The sequence below is a fragment of the Thamnophis elegans genome, chromosome 1 (assembly GCF_009769535.1).
Source record: "Thamnophis elegans isolate rThaEle1 chromosome 1, rThaEle1.pri, whole genome shotgun sequence".
Classification (NCBI taxonomy): Eukaryota; Metazoa; Chordata; class Lepidosauria; order Squamata; family Colubridae; genus Thamnophis; species Thamnophis elegans.
This window is the reverse complement of record NC_045541.1, coordinates 71,231,999-71,255,681: the sequence shown is the minus strand read 5'-3', so window position 1 is coordinate 71,255,681 and position 23,683 is coordinate 71,231,999. Positions and strand designations below refer to the sequence as shown.

General features: G+C 35.0%; 1 protein-coding gene across 4 annotated transcripts in view; it reads right to left on the bottom strand.

The window, feature by feature from the left end:
• Positions 1 to 1,924: 1,924 nt before the first annotated feature.
• The window catches only part of DAGLA (diacylglycerol lipase alpha), a 124,848-nt gene continuing 103,089 nt past the window's right edge, over positions 1,925 to 23,683 (bottom strand). For 3 of the 4 annotated variants that reach the window (XM_032220016.1, XM_032220033.1, XM_032220025.1), the window contains 6 exons: positions 19,732 to 19,800; positions 18,093 to 18,165; positions 16,176 to 16,372; positions 15,263 to 15,392; positions 14,354 to 14,535; positions 1,925 to 14,158 (listed from right to left, as the gene is read on the bottom strand). In XM_032220016.1, the coding sequence (XP_032075907.1) occupies positions 13,234 to 14,158; positions 14,354 to 14,535; positions 15,263 to 15,392; positions 16,176 to 16,372; positions 18,093 to 18,165; positions 19,732 to 19,800 (1,576 nt within the window). In that variant the 3' untranslated portion in view covers positions 1,925 to 13,233. The remainder of the gene's footprint in view (positions 14,159 to 14,353; positions 14,536 to 15,262; positions 15,393 to 16,175; positions 16,373 to 18,092; positions 18,166 to 19,731; positions 19,801 to 23,683) is intronic. The other variant, XM_032220042.1, reaches the window with a different exon arrangement.

Below are 23,683 nucleotides of genomic sequence, written 5' to 3'. Positions count from 1 at the left end.
TCTTGTAGGAGGTCTGATACATCTTTCCTCTTTTATTTGATTTCTAAAGAAATGAGCTTGCATTATCAGTTTTTTTTTAAATTTCTTCCCTATGAGCCATTTTTCTCTTTAAATAAGAAGTGCAAGAGTGTGGCCCATTTCAACCCATAAAATTCACTTTTACAGCCTCCCTGTTCTTCTAAGTTACATTAATTTTTGTCTTATCATTATCTACTGCTTAGTCTGATTGTAATCCTCCCAATTCTTAGATATTTTTCATTTGTATCATTAAAGATGCTCCCGTGTTCTTTGAAACCGATGTATCAGATAGCTAGTCAGGAACATAGATCCAGTTTGGTAACCATGAGGCAGTAAATTCTAGTCCCGTCTTAGCCAGAAAGCTAGCTGGGGGATCTTGGGTCACACATTCTCTCAGCCTTAGGAAGGAAGCAAGGGCAAACCACTTCCAACAGAATTGCAGAATGGGCTTGTCTAGAAAAATTGCCAGAAGTCATAATGACTCTACAGCATCACAGATAGATAATCAGGACACAGATGTCTACTAGGGCAGCAAAACTGTAAAGCTTTGAACAATCATGAAACAGGTCCTAATCACTGAATGATTTTTTAAAATTTTGTTCTATAGTGCTTTTATGATTGTTTCTTCACTTGAAAATATTTTCCTATTCACTCATTGAAATAGGTTCAATAAACTTCAAACAAAACAATCTGCATTTAACCCCCCCCCCCCCCATGGAAGCAGAATAAACAATAATGGCTTGTATCATGGCTTCAATAGGAACATCAGTGGTTAAATAAAATACCTGCTGGAAGCCAGAATATAAAATTTCAAAAATGTTGCTTTAGCACTGATTTACGTATATCTAAAATGTGAAAGATTATGTGGATCTTTAGAGGAAGATGATGTTTGTATCTGCATTGCATAAGTAGAAGTCCTGTTAGCTATAATACTGGACCAGTTGTGTCATGCCCTAATGTACCAGGGCTTTTCTTAATAATTTTTGATACAATTAGCCTATGTTTTATTCATTATTGTATTGCTGTTTAAGATCCAACAATTGCTCTATTTTGGGGATCTTTATGATGATGAAACAGGATGTCGTCTTATCTTCCTAAAGCAGAGGAACCAAGGTGGCTAATGTTAGAGATAGTGATGGGCAAACTAAGTGATGTAATACAGGCAGATTCTCTTATTCTCATTCTAACAAAAGTATAGTACATAGACACAATCATTCTTCTTTTTAACTCCATGGGGCATATAATGCTGGTCAATCCCTTTACCTAGATAAGGAATAGTATAACATTATACAGTAGTACTTTGATACTCAACTGCTTTGAAACTTGTCAAATTTGGCACGCAATGCACTTTGATGTGAACATTTTGTCCCAGTACTCATCGTCTGTTTGCACAAGCTAGAACTTGTCAGTGTCAGGGACCTTGTGACTCATTATTTCTTATGGGAAAAAATTGTTTGGTACTCATCACACACCCCAGAACCAATTAATGATGAGTACCGAGTTACCACTGTATAACTCAACCATGCCTCAACCACAATTTCATAGATGGAGTTATACAATATACAGAATTGTTATATACATATATATTTATATAATATGTTATAATCTTTTTCTTTACAGCAATGTTAGTTTATATTTTCATACATAGGCTAAAAAAGTCACATAATGGCACAGATAGAGTGCTCAAAGTTCTCTATAGCCTTCATGCTGGGACAAATAGAACAGGAATCCAACAGATAGCATTCCTAGAAAAAGTAAATGAGCGACCTCCTAAGGCAGCAATACATGAATGTTTTGCAGCCTCTTCAGTCACTACATACAAAGAAGTACTAGAACCTATGACTGAGGTCTGGAGGGCCTTGGGGCCAAAGACATGAATGAGATTTGGTATTCTTCTCCCCTTAGAGGAAGACGAATCTGATTAAATGCTCAAGAAGCAGGAGTCCACTGATAAATGCCTGGCTCCAACATGCCCCAGCACAAGATAAGATCAATGAATGAAGGGTACAAGCAGGGCTGCCATACACAGAAAATTGTATGATTGTTTTTGAAGGAAAGGCAAGAAAAGTAATTATTTGTACAGAAATTTTACAGGTTAGCAAGACATTTGGTAATGCTCCTCATACAAGTAAGTATAAAATTCCATACTCAAAACAGTCTTCCACAACACTAATTCCATATTAATTTCTTTCACCCACACAATAGGAAATGAACATATTCAGGCATAAAAAGAACACTACCTGGGTTTCTGTCCCTTGTACCAGATTCTGGAGGTTGTCTGGCAATTAGCATTACAAATGTATCATCATAAATTTAAATTGACTGGAAGGATGGCAAAGCACCTTTCCTCCTGTCATGCCCAGCACTGGGGAAAAATACATGAAAAGAACTGCTCATCAGCATGTGATTGATGGTGAATAGTTCCATCAAGCAAGCTGACAGAATTGAGATATCAGCTACTTACTTTAAAATGATTGTTGAAAATCAAGTATTAAAACAGCTTGAAAATTAAGTATTGGATATTATTGCATCAATCTCAAGTAAAGTATCTGTCTGTAAGCTGATACCTGCCAGTGAACAGTTCTGTTGATATGAATAACAACGTTGTAAATGCCACCTTTTGTATGATAGTACTGTATATTTGAATGGCATGGAGTGGGACAGCATATGATTGACAATGTGTTTGTATATGAATCAGACAGCCTGAATGCTAGTTTGATACGTGGGACTGGGACATGTCTCTCCAACAGAAATCATTTTAGCAGGAAGTCAAGTTTCTGAACATCTGGGACTCCCTTAACCTCCCATGCACATTAAATGAGTCCTGAATTCTGATAAATAAGAAAGTTTGCTGTCTGCATGTTACTTTTCTTCCAAAATCACTTCTGCTAGCATATATTCAACAACATTTTCTTTAGGCATGGAAGATGGACTGAGATCCTTGGCAGCAAAAAAGTTTAAAATCTTAAGAGCTTTCTTATGGATAATAAATAATTGAAACGCACAGGTATCAAATAAGAAGAAAAGCTTAAGAATTTAAAATGCAGAGTTGATTTTGAAAAGGAATATCAAGCCAGATGCCACTTTTACATAAATGAAGTCAAATGAAGTTTTACATGAATGAACTCTTTTCATAAAAAACTTTTAATCAGTTAGATTAGAATTTGAAAGTGATGGAGTGGGCTCACACTCATTTCTACATGTTTTCAGGTATGCCTCATAATCAAAAGGGCCAACAAGATAAACACAATAGTTGACCCTTTTGTTGTATATCCTAGGTATTGGCAAAAACCTGCTTCTGATGAGGAAACCTGAGAAAGGAGAAGACACTTTGGGTATTTAACCAAGTATAGTGGCATGAAGGATGAAGATGTCTGCAAAAGCAATTCTCCTGAAAATTAGAAGAAAAACAATGTGACAGTATACAGATATAAGCTAATCAAAACCATGTTTTAGTATGTCAAATCAGCAATCCAAGGCACGTAAAAATAGTAGTATGGACCAAGGGGGGGAAATAGAGAAAATAGCATATAAACAAGGTAGTAATTTCCCCAATGATAGTTGGATTTAACCTAAGACTGTCCTGCTTATAGCTATGGAACTCAATGCTTCCCCCCCACCCCTGAAATTACACAACTATTATTGTGACATACTCCCTGGGTTGCTTCCTTATGCAGAGAAATACATGTAAGAACAAAATATATCAAAAATGACACTTGGCAAGAGTTAAAGAAGAAATTGGCATCAAGTAGGACACTAGGGTCCAAGACAGTAATTTTATGTCTATTTATATTCTATCTTATTCTTTATATTCTAGTTTATTCCTTGCCCATTCTTATTATAATCTTTCATGAAGAACTTCAGAGGCTTGCCATAGAAGTCTTTCCTAAGATATATGAATATTCGAGCAATGTTTGAAGAAAAAGAAAGAGGCCAGTGTCAGATTAACCTGTGAGTTGGCCATGATCGTATTGTGTAATACTTTGGCAGTCCATTTCATAATCTTAAATCCTAAATAGTTTAAATTTCCTCAGAGACTTAAATCTGAGTACCCCATTTAAAAAACAAAGCAGATGATGCTCTAGGAGTAGTCCCTAAGATCCTGCACTGCCATATTTTCAGCACCGTCTACATTTCTGTCTACCTTATTTTCCAAAATGTTTATATTAAGCAAAAAATACCTTCACCATCAATATTTTATCTATTGTGTCTGCTAGGTTTTTTTTATTTTTAAACATTACTGTTCCTTATATATTACTGCCTATCTTTTTTGTAGATTAGAATAATATTTCTTAATGCTTGATAAAAAAATAACACATACAAATAATAAAAATGAATCAGGTCAACTGTCAGTGCCTTAATCTCAGGGGAGCTCTTTCTTGACCTTGAGAGGTTTCACCCAGTATGCCAGAAATTCATCCTTGGCATACAAAAGGGTGAAGGATATATTTTTGGTCCAAGCTAAATCTCCACCATGCTACTCCATGGACAGCTTTGATATAATGGCGAAGGGAATTATCATTCATTTTGTCAGCGTTGCTAAAGCTTTTAATATCTGGATGTTCATGTTATGGCAATTCAGTATTACTAAATAGCAGATTACATATGAAATCAAGGAAGATTACAAGGAAAGGATTTCAGCTGACAAAGGGGTATCCCAAATTTTAAAGTGGTGAGTAAAAACGCCTTTTTTTCTTCCTGAAAGGTATAAACAGCAGAAATTTTGTTTCTATGGAGATGGTGTTATCAAAAAATGAAGAAAACATACATTCTGTTCAGCAATGAATTTGAAACAGAATATTCCAACTGTACTGTTATTATATATACAAAATCCAACTGTATAGTTTTCCAATAATGTACCATTAGACTATGTATGTTTTTATAAATTTATCTGTGTGAACTGGAAGCTTCAATGGGAAGTCACAGCAGAAGAACTTTTCATGTTCATACAAATGGAAATTAATGATTTCCATGTTATATTTGATGTTAAAGAGCTATATAACCAGGTTTCTATGATGCATAATATTACCATGCATTGCTCTTGCCACAATGTGCCTCTTTAAACAGCTAGGGTTTACCCATAATGAAATAATTTTCATAGAACCATGAAACTGTTTTAACCAAACAGCCAATTAATCAATGTTCTTTGTGGAACCTCAAAAGTTATTTTACAGAAATAAAGTATTTTCACAGAAAACACAATATGTAAGCCACAATAAATTAATTAATGGTAATTAAATTACTTACCAATAAGAGATAAGGTTTACAATGGCCACAACAATATACAAATTTAAAGACTACTTCACAATGAGCTTAAAATAAGTAGATTTTCATTTGTATATAATGGTGCTGAAAAAACTAGACCATCTGAGATATAAAGAAGACTAGTACTTCTCTGACTTTTCTACAAAATTTATTTCAGTCAAAGTTCAAATTAGGTCGAATGGACTGCAAAACTTTGAATGATCATTAGATAGCAGCAAAGATTCAGAAACTGGGTAAATCTTTGTTCTCATCTAGTGGTAATCTTGTTTTCAAGCAGTTCAAATTTAGGTGCAGTTAACTAATTCAACCAATATTAATTTCACATATCCAATGCTATTAAAAAGCAGCTCATTTCTAGGCATCATGATTGTATTTTCAGTTACTGTCACATATGATGTGTTCTGCCTGTGAAGTGGTGGGCTATTGGGTGGCTTGGTTACTTGCCTGAAGTTCATAGATGAAGAAAACAATAAATTATAAATAAAGACTGACAAATAGAGGCAGCATAATTTTGGTTGCAATGTATTTTGCAACTTAACAGAAAGATGGAAGTGTTGGGGATAGAAAGAATATAAATGTACTAGCAGCCAAGACCTGCTAGTGCATTTATATAACAGATTTTTTTTTAAGAATAAGACTGTTGCATGGGATTGGCATTTAATGCTTATTTATATAAGATTATTTTATATCATCATCTACTACTACTACTACTACTACTACTACTACTATTACTACTACTACTGGTTTGAATGCTACTGTTCTTGTCAGATATGTGCTTTATCATTTGAAGTTAGCAATGGAAAGGGGGAGCACTACAGAATACAAATGTAGTTAAATAAATAAAACTAACATAAAACTGCAAGGATTAACTAGAAGCAGTGAAAAAGTCTACAAATAATAGTGCATTTTCTAGAATTGAAGAAATAAGTGGCTTTAAATAGGAAAATGTGAGATGCAAGGCTTTAGCATTCTTAATTCTTATTACATTATTATAAATTTTTCTTCTTATTTTTCTTAAAAGAATTTATATCACTATTGAACATGTTCCCTATCCTTACATGGCCTTAAAAAGAGGCAAAAGCATATGACCAAAGAAAAAGAACAAAACAGTAATTATGGTACATATTAAGTACTAAGACACCAACATTCTAAAATAAATATATGGAAGTTTGCATAGCTGATGAATTCAGAAAAATAAAAATAATGAATACACTGAAGTCTAAGCGCTTATTGAGAATTTTTTTTGTTTTTCTTGCATTGATAAAATCATTATTATTTTAGAGCTGAGCATTTAAGGGAAGAAGCAAATTTAGCGTCAGGTTAGCAATCCAATTCTAGAATTTAAGCAGTGAGAAACAGAAAACAAACTACTGCTTTGTCATTCAGTTTCTACTTGGCCAAAAAACTGAGAGAAGGAAGGAAAAGGAGAAAGAAGAAGAAATTTTATATAAAGTTCAAAAAGGAAAAATAATAGAATTGTTGTCTATGATGTAAAATACCCAGAATAGATGACAAATTTGTTTAAAAAAAAACAAACAATAAAAAGGGGAAGTGTGTCTTAAATATAACATCGGATTACCATAAACATAAAATTAAATTTCTGATGCCAGGGTGGCCTGCAGCAAAGCAAATTAGAGAAACTGAACTGAGATATCTAAAAATTATTTTAATGTTAGCTGAGTTAAGGAGATAATCTGGGATAAATTTAGCAGCATGCCTGTTTTATTTACTGTTCAATATTAGCTTTGAAATATCTTGTGGTAATAATTTATTACTTACTATGTGCTTGAATGTCCTACACAGTATGTTCTAAAAGGTGCTAACTGACCCAGGAATTAAATCCCCTGGTTAAAAGGATTGTAAAATTGAGGAAGCTAGGTAAAGATTTTAACACAGAAAGGTGCCTTGTATGGTTGTGTCTCAGTGGGCAAGGTCGGCCTCCAGTTTTAAACCACTACATTTTTATAATAGGGTTCAGATTTGGATACAGTGATTCAATGCTATTATTGCCTTGGATGGAAAATGATCTTTTGTCTATTCTCTCATTAGAGAGGAAATCAAATGAAATGCTTTATTTTCATTTCTCTAGAAGTTTCTAATCTCAGAAACTATGTACACATCCTACCCTAATTTCTTCCACTTCTGCCTTTCAATTTCTTAAAGTTTGGCAACCACTTTGATGTGAAAGCATTTGGGGCTAGGTCTCTAATGGGGTGCGTGCACATGCACATGTGCAAATTTTTCCAACTGAATGGTGGTTTCATAACAATGTGCCTTCTGGACCACATAATCTGAATTATCTGAGTATACAAATAACGTTTAAAGGTAACATTTATCAGAACAGAATATACTATGCTCAATAAGATATATTAATTTGTACATTTTGAGAGAACAAGCACATGGCAGAGATTTCAATATTTCAATGTCATTTACTGTAGCAACATCAATACTAGGTGCTATAGAAAAAATAATTACAATTCTGAAACAAAGGACATCAAGATAGATTGTGTAAAAAACCTGCATATTTCTGTTACACATGTGTCTAGGTTTTAATAGGCCCTAGGTTTGAGGATTGAATATAAAATATGATTTAAATATAATAAATTAAAATTTATGGAACACTAGATGGATGTTTTATGGTGAAATCATTTGAATATTTTTCAGTTTAAATTTAAAACTTCATAGAGCAACCTTTAATTAAGGACTATTTTGCTAGTATTGTTATTGTTAAAGCCATAAATCAATGGTAGAATACATAATCTGTCTCCATAAAATCCCTGATTCAATCTTTACAAGTTCAAAAAACCCCGCCTGAGACACTGGAAAAACATGGTCAGAACAGCCAATCCTGGGCAGGATAGACTATGGAAGTGTAAGATTGTTTCATAAGAATCCTTATGTACAATTGTATCTTTAGCAATACACATTACACAGTAATAACCCCCACCCCAAATATTAAGGATGGACTTTTTAGCTGCCATCCATCACTTTTCCTATTAAGTGAGAAGTCTTTTTGAATGCTAGTTTTGAACTAGAGACAATACGTCAGGTTTCTTGAAACTGTAGGGCAAAGCAAGATTGTAGCATATAGCCATTCCTCAGATGTATGTTTTTTAAAGCTGATCTTTGATACTACAAACTTACAATTGCATAGTAGGAGAAATGGTAATTAATTGCACAAAAAAGACCCAGAGGTTTTCAAACTACATGAAGGAGAAATTATGTGCTCATCAAAGGCATTATTCAGTAACACTTGTGTAATTGTATTTCCCAGGGCAATCTGAAGAACAAAGGATGTGCTATTTGGAAGAAGTGTAATTTGAATATGGTAATTTGAATACTTGGAACAATAGCACTCCTATAGATAGTTTTGAATTTTAAAATGTGGGAAAGCTTGATAACTAAGAAAACATGTTTTTTGAAACAATAAGATGACTCCAGCACTAAGATGAAACAATGGTAAAGAAAGTGAGTATTTGGCATCAAGCATACAGGGGGAATGTTGATAAAATATAATTATAATCAACATGTTTGAAAAATTATAGAAAGGGAAATGAAAACTGCAGATTATTGAAAAGGAACAAAATTATGGAAAGATCAATGTATATTTAAAGCCACATGAATTACCATAAAATGTTTCCATTCTCCACATTTGGCACAAATCTTTCAATAATATGATTTATGTTTGGAACAAACATGTTCAGAAGAACTAACATTAACACTATTGAATCTGGGTAAAATTTAAGAACACCCTCTTTCAGTTAATTATAATGGAAACAACCTTCCACTAATTCATCTGAACAGCAGTAAATTATTTTAAACTGTGCAATTAATTAAACAAAATGCAAGTTTATATACCTGTTTCTGATTATGCTTGATGATGGTTACTCAATCATATACATTTTATTGTAATTTTTTTTATTATACACTTATATTTAAACACAATAAAAACCTATTGATAAAACATGTCACATATATTCTTTAGCCACACTCAGAAACTGACAGTTTGGAGCCCCCATTTACTTTGTATCTTTTTTTTTTTTAATCTTTATCCATTAGGCATAATCCTAATCCACACTGCTGAGCAAAAGATCCAGATTGCCTAGCTGTGCTAATTTATAACATGTCAGCTGAAAGATTATGAGGGCATCTTTGGCAAAGCAGCATCAGCATATTTAAGGAACATTTGCATTTAATACTTGTTAAAGTGCACAAATCCAACTTGCTAGTGTAAATCAGGTGGCCAACTCTGCTTCAAACATTCATCCGAGTGGTATAATTTCCATTCAAGATCTATTAACTATTAATATAGAACAATAATAGATTATAACCAGTGGCACTTTTCAGACCTAGGGGGAAAAACTGATGAAAACCAATTCAGCAAGGTAGAGGGAGCATACATGTGAACAGTAGCATTTTCTAGGAATGAAAGAGGTAGTACCACATTTAGGCATGAAAATCAATAGGCCACTGAATTTATGCCAGTTGTAGATCATTTCCAGTTGAAACGAATATTAATACTGTTGGATATGTTTATATACCACTTAGATTTATATTAGAATAGTCAACTAATGCTAAAAGAATATGATAAGTAAGAATATAAGAGGCAAATGGAATATTGTAAACTGACACAACTAAATGTTCCCAGTCAATTCCCATTTTACTATAATCATTCAAGATTAGTTGAAGAATATGAGTCACCACAATGTGTTTTTCCTTTTTAAACAAAAACCCCCAAATTCTATGGATAAACTGGGACTCAAGATAAATTATTCCTGCTGGGGGCAAGAAAGTAAGCAAGAAAAATCTTAAGGACACCATCAAACAACTTTAAAAAAAAAACAACCTCTAAGAAATGACAATAAAATCGCTTTCAGGTCAGACGTGACATTGTAGTGCAATAGTTTAATCTACCACCAGGAAAACAAATTAAATTCTTCTTCAAGCAAAGTTGCATCAGCTACCTGATTGTTTTCAGTACTCTCTAAATCTAAAACAATTCTTTTAAGTAAGAAGCTTATGTGGTGTAACCTCAGTATATTTTTAACATTACCTCAAATAATACATCATATACGCTTCTTTCAATTATAAGCATAACCACCACCCCATCTGATCTTCTCATGACCTAGCATGGGAAGATTATTTAATTTGTAAAGTGCTTTGATGTTTAAAGAATTATCTAAGTATTAATTAGGGCTATTATTAGATAACCATTGGATATTAGCAAAAACATAAACATTTAACTCTGGATTTTGCAAATCAGACATCATAGCCATAACATAATAACTGAATATGGTTCAATTTACAAAACATTGCTTTTATGTGATCAACTGAATTAAACCACCCAGTTTAGATTGTTTTTCTCAGATCCTTAAACCACTCAATCTGGAATGTCTAATTCATTATAAGGACCTGCACCTTAAATTTACCAATATCTCTTCTTTTCCAAATTTCATTGAAGTCTTTGTTATGTGTTTTCATTACAAGAATACCTGAATGTTTGAAAATATGAATTTATCTTTAATAGCTCAATATTATTTCTACGTATTTATTATTTATTTTATTTTATATTTTTTTATTGTTCTACTTATTATTTCTTTAGTGCAGAACATTTTGTTAGCCCAGGCCTAGGGTAGCACATATTTATGGTAATCTAAATGAGTGACAACAACTACTGTTGTGTTGAACTATGTACAAAAGAGGGGTTTTTTCTTGAAGATGGGCAGAATTGTTCTTGACTGATGCAAGTATTCTTGGAAAAAGAGGAACATTTGAAAGCAAAGCCATAAAACTGGAATAACCCTAAATCATTAAATTAACATTATTTTAAGTGTAGAAATTTATAATTCCAAAGCATAATTACTTTAAAATAGGGTTAACCTGTCTCATTTAAGGGCAAATACATCCCAAGGGCTCCAGTTTCAACAGTATCCTTCATATTGTAAAATCAGTTACATTAATGCAATGTAAGTATACTATTTTATAACCAAATTTTGCAGCCCAATTTAATGCATTTTCTCAAATGGAACTCACATGAGTTTACTGCAGACCTATTTCAAGTAAATTGCATTTATTTCAAATAAATGCAGTGTTAAAGTATAGAAGGCAACAACTTGAATGTAGACAGTCTCCTAGATGTAAGACTGCAATTCTAAGCACACTTACCTGTGAAAAAAGTCTCACTGAGTCCACTGAGACTGTTTACAAGTAGATATGCAGGATTACATTATCTGTACACAAAGTGTACAGTTCTTCTCAATCTTCTTCATGGACAACTTCTAAGCATAACATAGCATACTAATCATTCATGGGAGCTTAAAAAATTCCTCAAAACCACTTTATTTTAACAGCCTACTCGGAGGCTTACAGCTGCAAATTTAAGGGATTTACTAAGGACATACTTCATGATCTGTGAGATGAGTCTAGTATACTTTGTAGAACCCAGACACAGTATATTGAACTAGTCTGAAGGTAAGAATTTGGTGTGGCATTGTCATATTCAGTTATGTTTTAGTACAATACAAGATCATTGTATGTATGTAGATCAAATATATTTAACTTCAACGTAAATGCTATTTCATCCACAATTTCACCATTGGAAAATCCCTGCAATTTTACACAGTGTCACCCTGTTGTTATGAACTTAATTGTGAGCACCAAACTGCAGGATTAATAGCTGAGATGCGATTTCAGGAGCTGCTGTTGTGTAGTTACCTCATATTCTTAAGCCCATAATATTCAGTTGGGTGTAAGATGCATACACAGAGGGTTAATGCAACATTCCAGTCTCACTTTCTAGTAAGACTTACTTTCTAGTAAGGATAAGTAACAGCAATTCTTCTTACTTTTTCCATGGCTGAGTTGGGCCCCATGCCAATAGAGAAATTGAAAGGGCAGAAAGCACATTTTCCCCACAAAAGTAGACATTTCCCAATTACTTCCCCAGTGTTTAGTAGTCTGTAAACATACATGAGATTTCAATGTGCAGTAAAAGTCCCCCTTTTTCCTGAATTCAGAGACAGACCATATTATACTGCAATTATAAATGGGAACAAAATAGTTCCATACTCAAGGACTTGGGGAATAATGCAGGGCATAGGCAAGCTTCTTGAAGAACAAAAGCTAGTTTAGACCAACCAATCCATGCAAATAAAGATGACAATTATACTAGAGAGCAAGATTGTCTCTATTTCATAGTGGTTTGGGGAGCTGTGCAACAATGTGAGACCCAAGAGACTGTTCACCCCTCCAGTGGGTGATGAAAGATGGAAATGGCCTTCAACTCTCCAACACACATATTTTCTTTCTTCTTAGAAGAAGAGCAGATATCACTGAACACAGAGCTAATCGGAGGAGCACAGGTTGCCCCATCCCAATTCTCACTGCACCCAGTTAGGATTTAGAGCGGGAGGCTGCATTCCTCTGGAACACAGTCAATGGCTATAAAACAGGAGAGCATGTCATAAAAAAATAATGATGACAACAATAAACAGGTACTTGGATCAAACATGACACACTAGTGCAATAAAGCCCAATGTCACAATTTCCTTGATTTTGACATGACAATTGAGCATTATCAGATCTCAGTTACTCTAATCATCTAGCCCATGGACAGTACGATTTCAGCAGGAAAGGCAATGAGTCTGCCTTCTTGTTAAAGAAATATGCTGAGGTAGGGAAACCAATCATCTAACTTCAGTGAACGAGACCCTGAAAAGCAGCAAGCTGCATTAGGCAGTGATTTTCTCCCTAACTAAAGAACATGACCCATGATGTGGCATCCTTCATGCTGAAATCCTTTGTAGTGCCATTAGTGTAGCACCCAGGAAAGGAAACTATACTTCCCCATGCATTGTCACCCATTCTCACTTGCCAAGAGACCAGCTCCTCCAAGTGCTGTGCCAAGATTCACTATTATAGGATTAGGTATTCTGCACCTTCTCTCCTATATTAGAGGGCTGAGATCACAAGGTCTTCTTGTTTGGCAGGACTGGACATATTTCCAGTGGGAGTGGAAGTCCGGATTTTGTTAGTGGTGAGGCATTCCTGGCTACTCATGCCTGTAGGAGTGAGGTCCATAAGCTCTCCAGAAGAACTCAGAGGGAAAGAAGGGGAAACAGATATGCCTGAGGAAGGATCTGTTGAGCCTGCAAATAACCTGGGGGGCTTTGGAACTAAGTTGGGTTCATACTGTGCTCTTAGCAAGATCTCCTGGTCACTGACTGACTTGGGAATCTCCGCAAAGTCACTGGTGCTGTCCGATACCATCATGCAGTAAATGTCCTGAAAGGAACTGCTTTTGCTGTCCAGGTTAAAGAGACTATCTATAAACTCTGCAAACTCCAACACTTGTGGGCTGGGGGCATCACTTAGCCTCCCATTTTGGAGAGTCATTTCTTCTGGAGTAAAGGAGATATGATCGATATCACTACCAGCACCTTCATCGCTGCATCGCCGCTGAGGAGTGGTGTCTCCACTGTTCTGCAGGCCCTCAGGAGGTTGAGTCTCCTGGGAGTGTTTGGAGAGGCTGTCAGCAGCAAGCAGTTCTGTCCGTGAGCTAAGAGAGGGGTTCTCCTCAGGAATTGCTGGATCAATATAAAAACAATGAGTTTCATCTTTTTCCATGACTGCATGGAGACTTGGTGAGCCACGGATGCTACGGAAACCAGAGGAACGCCTTGAATCAAAGCTATAGATGGATTCATTATCAGATAGGCTCTCCATTGTAGCAAGAGGAGCACGCCGGTCCTGCAGTTCTACAGACAGGCGTTCCTTAGTATCTAGTAGCAGGATCTCCACAGGATCCTTCTGCACTGGTGACAGCAGCTTGGTTTCATAAAACCCTTCCAAACTGATTTCAGAGTGAGCCTTATTCCTGCAAAAGGAGAATACAAATTATATGAGACTAAGATAAGACTAGACTATAATTTCCTGGAACAAGTTACAGAAGTGCATACAGAAGGCATGACTCTTTATGAAATTATGATATTCACCAACAGGATAGCAGGAACGAATAAGATCACCAGCAGCCCTTGTAAGCCCTTCTAGAAAATCAGAGCCATATCCTTACTTAGTACTGCTGTTCCTTCTGTCCACTGTTATGTCTCCAATTCCAATCTGTATAGAAGGTCTACTAGGCAGGGGTTGACTCAGGAAGATTAATTCCGGGTTGAGGTCCACTTCTGTAGGACTCACCATCACTTTGGCTGCAGAAAGCAAAGCTGTTTTGCCCTTGTTGTAATTTTCCAGGACCTATGTAAAGTAAATTAGTGAATAATAACTTTGCTGTACTTTCATTTCTAAGATATCTGCTACTGTTGAGTAGTGTTAAACAAATTCTAAGAGAAATGTAGATCACTGTAAAGTAGCCTATAACAAATCATGTGATTTGTAGTATAATTAAGTTCTTGCCAATGGCAAGATGGATAAAAAACTATTATAATATTGTATGTATGTATATGTGTGTGTGTGTGTGTGTGTGTGTGTGTATACATACATACATATATATTGTCAAATGACAATTGCTCTCCCTTCCTCTAGTCTCCTTGCCAATTACAGTAAACTATGACATTCCAAAGTAATTTTCAGCAAGCTATTATGGCAGATGTAAGTAAGTAAATGTAAGCACAAACCACTTTATCTTGGTCTGGTTTTACAAAAGTAATGCATTTACATTTCTCAGAACATAAGCTAAACTGAACAATTGTGTGTATGATCAGTCCCTGATGCTCTCTGAGCTTGTTTTCTTGCAGACATTTTATTACCCAAACTAGATAACATCTATCAGTGCATTGTGTACACGTGTCTATTTGATATAAATGTAAATGCATTCATGAAAACTTTCTGTTACATTACGTTGTACTCTTTCTATATATGTGAATCATAGAATCTACATTAGTTTTCCTCATCAAGACACTCAGCATGATGGGTCTAATTGTTCACTCATCATTCAATCCTAAAATCATTGAATAATTATTACCTTGTTAAGACCCTCCATTACTACATATGGCAGATGTTCATGTAGCATTGCTGGAGAAATTATCACTTCATTAAATGCCTTGTTGTCTCCCCAAATGGCAAAGTATGTAGGTTCTTCCTGATCACAGCAGCTGTAAAAGATATCAGATGAGGCAGTCATTAACTGTCATTTCTAATTACTTTACCTCTTTCTGAGACTACTGTGTGATACAAGCAGAATAAACAAATAATTCATTCAAATCATCTGCCTTATTTGCAGCATTTTCCTTACATAACTTTTTAATTCAAGAATCTGGATGATTAATAAACTATTTCATTGCATAACATTGCATTTTATTGTATAAGTATATACCAATATTATACAATGTATTTCTTTAGACACATGACTGTCAGTAGACATTAAGCATAACTGTACTGCAAGGCAAAAAAAACCTAATGAAAAAGCATCAGGGACAGGTCCGTATTGTAGTTCTTAGCTGAACTATAATTACACCTGATTCAGAAAATCAACTTTGTAGCTTATCTTTCAACTAATAAAGCAGATACCCAGCTGCTTTGTATTGTGAATAGACAGTGAATTGCCTTTGTTTCAGGACTTTTAATTTTTGGTTAATTGAAATGACCAGCACCATTATCTGCAAACAATTTGGGTGGGTGTTATCTTTATCCAGCTTTACATTTTTTAGCTACATTTGGGGTGGGAAAAGAGGAGAGATAATTATTTAATTTTGCTGTGTGTATAGAACATGTAAAACAAAACTACAATTCCCTGGGAAATAATAATGAAAATATATACAGCACAGGAAGCATCACCAATGTTAAAAGTTGTAAGAGATATTTTGAAAAAAACAGACCTATATTTTTCATCCTTAAAAAAACCTGATAGGTTTGCTAGTCATTATTCCTCCACTTACCAGCAATGTTCAACAGGATGATTATGAACCACATGGATGATGTGCCCAGGAGGATAGAGAGGTGTGCTGGCTGATAGGGCAATTGTTAAGTCACTAGGATGAGTCCAGAGGCGGTTACTGGTTACTGAGTTCCCTTCAGGCTCTTCCGGGAGCTCAGACTTGGGTATGCATTTGGTTGCACCAACTATGATTCTCCACTATCCAAGGGGAAAAAAGGAATGAAGGAATGTGAACTGGCCACTATTAAAAGCTAGCATATGAAAGAAAACAGGAGTCATACCTTTTCTCGTGGTTTTAATCTTTAAAGTGTGCGTGTGTGTGTGTGTCTGTGTGTGTCTGTGTGTGTGTATCAGAAGCCACAAAATCTCAGCTTGACAGACTGAACATTTTTGTCCACTTAGACTTAACATTGTGTACCTTTATTCAACTACAATGTGTTAATCAATACAATAGCAGAAATCAATCAATACAGTATATTACAGCTGAAACCACATTTTGTGTAATTCATATGTTCTGTAGTCTTGCATTTATACTTATTGATTTATGCCAGAGAAACTGTGCTATGGTAGTTAAAATAATGAATAAGGATTAAAGACACTCAGGTTCAAGTCCACCCTTAATCACTTAAGTCATTAGATAATTTTGGCCCAGTCATTTTTTCTCTGTTCAATGTAACCTCAGGGTTGTTGTGAAAAATACTGGAAGAGAGGGTGTTATATAGACCTGTGAATTCCTGGAGAACAAAACAGGATATACATCTAATAAATGCATATGCACATAGCACAACAATGTGCTAAGATATGCATATATATTCTTTAAAAGGAATCTTTAAAAATCATCCTGACACTTAAGTAGGTTTAATGATAAACTAACTTCCCTCAATGATGTATTAGTAAAACTGAAGTGCTATGCTAAGAACACATCTTTAAAAATGTGTCAGTTTGAGAATGAGTCCGGTTAAGAATTCCAATACTTTTAAAACTACAAAAGCAACAATAGAAATTGAACAGAAAATGTGAAATGTACTATACATATTTAGAGAAAATTAATACAATGTTTATTGATTGTCAAAATAAATAATTCATACTAAAAAAAAACCTGCAAGAAATACAATAATTCATAGAATGAAAACATTTTAAATATTTTTTCTTTCCCTGCTGCTTCCTGTTAAGTAACTGTACTTCTATTAAGTAATTAGGTATTAATAAGCTTCATATTCCTACAAAGTATATAAAGTTGGCTTTGCACATGGTTACAGCTGCTAGGACACTTTATACTTCCCACTTGGAATTACACATAAACCTCTTTAGATGAATGACAGACTATGCTATAGGAGTATGCCGTGTTGCACAGTTTTAAATTGTCATACATCTTACACTAGTGAAAGACTTGGGCAGCCTATAAATTTAATAAATGAATGAATAAATAAAAAATGAAAGCAGTATCAACTCTGTATTTTTAAAAATAGTCCAATAATTTAACATGAAAACAATTTATGAATTACAATTCTACAGCTGGATATGTACCATATCCAAAGTGTGGCAGTCTCCTAACAGCCAATATCAAAACCATATATCACTGATAGGAAACTGCCAGCTAGGCTGGAAGGGGGGAAGTCAAACAGGGGCTTAGCTTTCGCGCAGCCACAAAAGGCATAAGCTTGTTTAAACCCAAGATCCACGAAGCCTCATTGGGTTGTTTCCAGGGAAAGGCAAGTGAGTCTGGGGAGATTCTTGTAATTTAGGTAGAGAACAATAAAGTTCTTTGCTTCAGCCATTTATGAGCAGCTCTGGTTGCTTAGGCCTGACAATTAGAAGACAACTACAACTGGCATAAATCCTAAACAAACAAAAAAAGATTAAAGAAACAGATTTATAACAATTATTTTCATTTCAGATAGATTTGAATTTTTTTTACCTTTGGTTTATTACTTCTCTGCAAAACATCAAGAAGTTGCCGGCGAAATCCTTCCAATTGTGAGAGGCCAATCCTGAATGATAAAGAGTATCAGATGCAATGATGCAGGTTTAACTATTATGAGAATTATAAATAGAAAAGCAAAGAGAGATTTAATCAACTATAACTTACCCATGGTATAATATAAGGACAAAGTATATAAACACCCTCGTTTTCATCCATTATCCATAAGATTTAGATAATAAATACAGTATATTTACACTATTTACACTACTAATTTACACTACTACACTACTAATTTACTACACTACACTACTACACTACACTACACTATTTACACTACTAATTTACAATATTTACACTACTAATAACCAAACAAGAGTTCAAGGGCTTAGCAAATAACACTTACTTACTATTCTAATAGTAGGAATCTAAAACATACAGTTGACCAAATATATGCAGGAAGAGTTACTATGCTCTTTAGGGCATAAGTGACATTTTAGAGTTCACATTACAGGTGAACTAAGCAAGAAAATGAAACAGATCACTATTCATACTAGAAGATATAAACAGATTTCCTTTATGAGATTATGAACATACACATCAGTATTTTTCATTCACAGATTTCAGGTGTTACACAAATCAATGATAGGTATTAATATTTCTGTCTCTATTGGGAAAATGTTAAATGTGATTATTACTGATAATAATTTAATTCAATTTAATCTTCTTTTCTGTAGCCTTTCCTTCCTTCCAATATCCCAGATTTTTTGTAAGAGTCAAAAATAGCAATGTGGTCTTTGCCAATTTTTTGCTGGGAGGATTTGCTATACAATTTCCCCTTTGCACATCTCGTCTTCACTACAACTTCTATTGTAGTGAAGTTGCTTGCTCACCATCACTCATTGTCTGTTAACTAATGTTAGTACTAATGTTAACTGTTAACATAACCCTAACCCTAATATAACTGCTTGAGAACGATTGTTTCTGTGACTTTAAAAAAAATACTGTGCAAAGATTCATAACTGCTTTCTAGCTACAATGACAAGGAAACGAAAAAATAGCAAGCAACAGTGCACACATCTGAAATGAAATAACATTCAGGTAAGCAAGGAATGATAATATAGATAAAACAATAAATTGTAAACAACTATAAGATGACACAGCTCACATAATACAAAGATGCTAGACAGAAGGAAGATGACAACACTCAGAGATCAAGATAAAGTGTATAGATGGGAGATGGCACGGAAGATATAGCCAGGAGATAATTCACAGATGTAAGATGGCTCAGGAGAAGTGACCTGGGAGAAAGTACAAATGTATAAATGACAGTATAAATAACTAAGGAGGTGGTACATATTTGTGCATATTTCACCCTTTTCAGTAATAGAGGCAGCTGAGAAGTTAGGAAGGGTTATGTCAATGTATGTGGTACATTAAAGTACAGTATGTGTTTATGGAAAAGATACAGTAAAATGGGGAAAGATAGCTGAAAAAAAATGTCAAGGAAGAAGTATAAGAATGGTTGTTAAGTGGTAAAATTAAACTGATATTAACTGGAATAGAGACAAGGCATTATGGCTTAGTTATAAATACGTGAAAAATGAAATAAAGAATTCCAAATTAACTGACTTGCCTGGGAACAAGGTCTTTGCCTAGCACAACTGCCGTCACAAATTCTTTGGAGTACTCCATAGCATCCTCGCTGTAAGAAAAGGATACAAGAAAATGATGCCAATATTTAACTATGTAAAAAAAAAGTAAGCATAACAAGTAAGAAATCAATGCTCCAGATCAAGAGGCATGGTGACTCAGTAGCTTAACAAAGTTGGAGATGGTCTCTACTCCAATGGTTTGAGTCCTAGCACCATGTAGCAGGGTAAGCTCTCGTCACTTGCCTCAGCTTCTGTACACCTAACAGTTGCGGTTAAGGCACTCATTTATGAGGCAGTTCCAGGGACAAGAAGGAATCTAGGATGCTGCAGCAGGAAAAGCAGCTCTCTTCCTTTCTGGTGCTAAACCAGCTTGACCTCCTGAGGTACACCTTGGGAAGCTACAACAGAACTGGTAAACTGGCAGCCAAACTACTACTCTGCAATAACACTGTGGTCTCCTGGCTACTGAGAAGGTGAAGATTTTGTGGGACTTTCAAATACAGACAGATCGTCATTTGGAACACAACACACCAGATATCACAGTTGTCGAAAACCGAAATATACAATTTATTGACATCGCGGTACCAGGAGATGCCAGAGTCAAAGAAAAAGAACTGGAAAAAATGATGAAATACTGCGACCTCGCCATCGAAATTATGCGATTATGGATCAAACATATAACAGTGATACCCATTGACATTGGGGACTTGGTACCATGTCAAAGAATTTTATAAGATACATCAACAAATTGCAGCTTCCTGCAATAACACCAGCAGAACTGCAAAAAACTGCGCTACTCGGAACATTTTATATTTTAAGAAGGTATAGTACTTGGTTGATACCTAGGACGCTGGCAGCACCTGTATCAACCATTAGCACCAGTCAATATTACTTGTGATGCATTTTTGAATGTTCAATTGACTGAGTTTCATGTTTAATGAACAAAGTATAATAATAATAATAATAATAATAATAATAATAATAATAATAATAATAATAATAATAGCAGCCATAAATACCTGGGCAATACCAGTTATAAGATACACAGCTGGTATAGTTAACTGGACACAAGCTGATTTGGACATTTTGGACCGAAACACCAGGAAACTAATGACAATGCATTACAGTTTACATCCACGTGGTGATACTGCCCCGAAAATCAGGTGGCAAAGGATTATTACAAGTGAAGCAAATAGTTGAAGAAGAAAAACATGCACTGGCTGATTATTTAAAAGAAAGTCAAGAACATCTATTAATCGAAGTAAAGAACAAAAATCTATTGAAGGTCCAACAGAAGAAACAAGAATATAGAAAAGATGTGATAAAATCAAGAATGGAGAGTTGGCAGAACAAAGCATTGCATGGCCAATTTCTGGAAAAAATAAAAGATAAAGTGGACACTGAAAAATCTTGGTTATCGTTAACAACAGGCACATTAAAGAAAGAAACAGAGTCACTAATCCTGGCTGCGCAAGAACAAGCTATCAGCACAAATGCTATTAAGGCCAAAATCGAGAAATCCTCTGATGATGCCAAATGCAGACTTTGCAAAGAAGCTGATGAAACTGTTGATCACATACTCAGCTGCTGTAAAAAAATCACACAGACTGATTATAAATTGTGGCACAATTCAGTAGCACAAATGATCCATTGGAATTTGTGCAAAAATTATAATATTAAAACAGCAACAAACTGGTGGGAACATAAGCCTGAAAAAGTCACCAAAAATCAGATGGTCAAGATCTTGTGGGATTTTCGCATATAAATGGACAAAATACTAGCTCATAATACATCAGACATCACACTGGTTGAGAAAAATAAGGTTACAATCATAGACATCGCAATACCAGGTGATAGCAGGGTCGACGAGAAGGAATATGAAAAAAATCGCAAAATACCAGGACTTAAAAATTGAAATTCAACGACTATGGCACAAACCAGCAGTGGTAATTCCAGTAGTAATGGCACACTGGGTGCTATTCCAAAAGCACTGGAATTACATTTAAAACAGTTAAAATTGACAAAATCACCATCAGTCAAATGCAAAAAGCCGCACTGCTTGGATCTGCACGCATATTACGAAAATACATTATGACGTCCTAGGCCCCTGGGTGGGGCCCGACTAGTAATCAATGCCAAATCCGGCGAAACAACTGGCCGCTGTGATACAATTGTATAATAATAATAATAATAATAATAATAATAATAATAATAATAATAATAATAATCACCTAAAAATGATGAATGGATGACAACTGGAAGGGCATTTTTGATCCAAAAAGTTAAAGAAAAAGGAAAGGATCCTGGAAACTATAGGCCAATCACCTGTTTGCCAACAACATACAAGCTCCCTACTGGTATCATTGCAAACCAAATTTATGGATACTTGGAAAGAAGTAACTTGCTTCCTGTAGAATAGAAAGGATGCTGCAAAAATTCAAGAGGAACAAAGGACCAACTGCTGATTGACAAACTAATCCTAAAGGATTCAAAGAAAAGGCGAACTAACCTGTTCATGGCTTGGATAGACTATAAGAAAGTATTTGATTCAGTTCCCCATAGCTGGATTAAGAAATGCCTGAAAATCTTTGGCATCAGCAGCAACATACAAAAATTCATGAAAACTTCAATGAACCTCTGGAAAACGAAGCTTATAGCTAATGAAGAAGTACTGGGTGAAGTAGAAATTAAATGAGGCATTTTCCAGGGCGATTCCCTTTCACCCCTACTTTTTATTCTCTCAATGCTACCACTGACAATCATTTTGAAGAAGATGAACTATGGATACGAACTTGCAAAGAAAGGACTGAAAATTTTGCACTTGGTATATATGGATGATTTGAAGCTGTTTGGTAAGACAAAAGCTGAACTGAATTTATTAATTAAAAGCACAAAAGAATTTAGCCAAGACATTGGTATGCAATTTGGAATTGACAAATGTGCAACAATGGCAACTAAAGCAGGCAAGGTCATAGAAGATGATGGAATAGAACTTGAGATGAAGAAATGATAAAGGCAGTAAAACCAGAAGAAGGCTACAAGTACTTGGGGATTTTAGAAGCTCCCGACTTAATGCATAATAATGTCAAGGAATTAACTTCAGCCAAGTACATTCAATGAATTTGCAAGATATTAAAATCCAAATTGAGTGGAGGAAACATCATAAAAGCCATAAATACCTGAGCTAAAACTGTGATCTGATACTTTGCAGGAATAATTGATTGGACCCAGATGGAGTTGGACAATTTAGACAGAAAAACAAGGAAGCTTATGACAATGAATCATGCTTTGCACCCTAAAAGTGATGTTGACCGATTATATCTACCAAGAGCAGAGGGTGGATGAGGCCCCCAGAAGTAAAACAGACTGTGAAAGAAGAAAAACACAGCTTGAATGATTACATCCAGAAAAGTGAAGAACCAATGATTAAGGAAGTAAATAAAGGAGACCTTTTAAAGACAACTAAGTCAAAAGTTGAATATAAGAAAGAAGTAATTGAGAAGCGAGCAGAAAATTGGAAAAACAAAGCTATCCATAGCTAATACTTGAAAAGTATTGAAGGCAAAGCTGACCAAAAGCTAACTTGGAACTGATTAAGATCGGAAGCACTGAAAAAAGAAGCAGAAGGCTTTATTTTGGCAGCTCAAGAACAAGCCTTAGCCACAAAAAGCTGACCAAAAGCTAACTTGGAACTGGGCAAGTCAGTTGGCTCACCTGACATAACAATAGTTGAAAAGAAAAAAGTATGGTTCATTGACATTGCAACACCTGGAGATGCACGAATTGAAGATAAACAGCAAGAATAAATCACAAAGTACCGGGACTTGCAAATTGAAATTGAGCGACTGTGGAAAAAGAAATCGTGTGTTGTCCCGATTGTATTGGAGCCCTTGGAGCAATACCTAAAGGGCTACCAGGCTATTTGGAAATTTT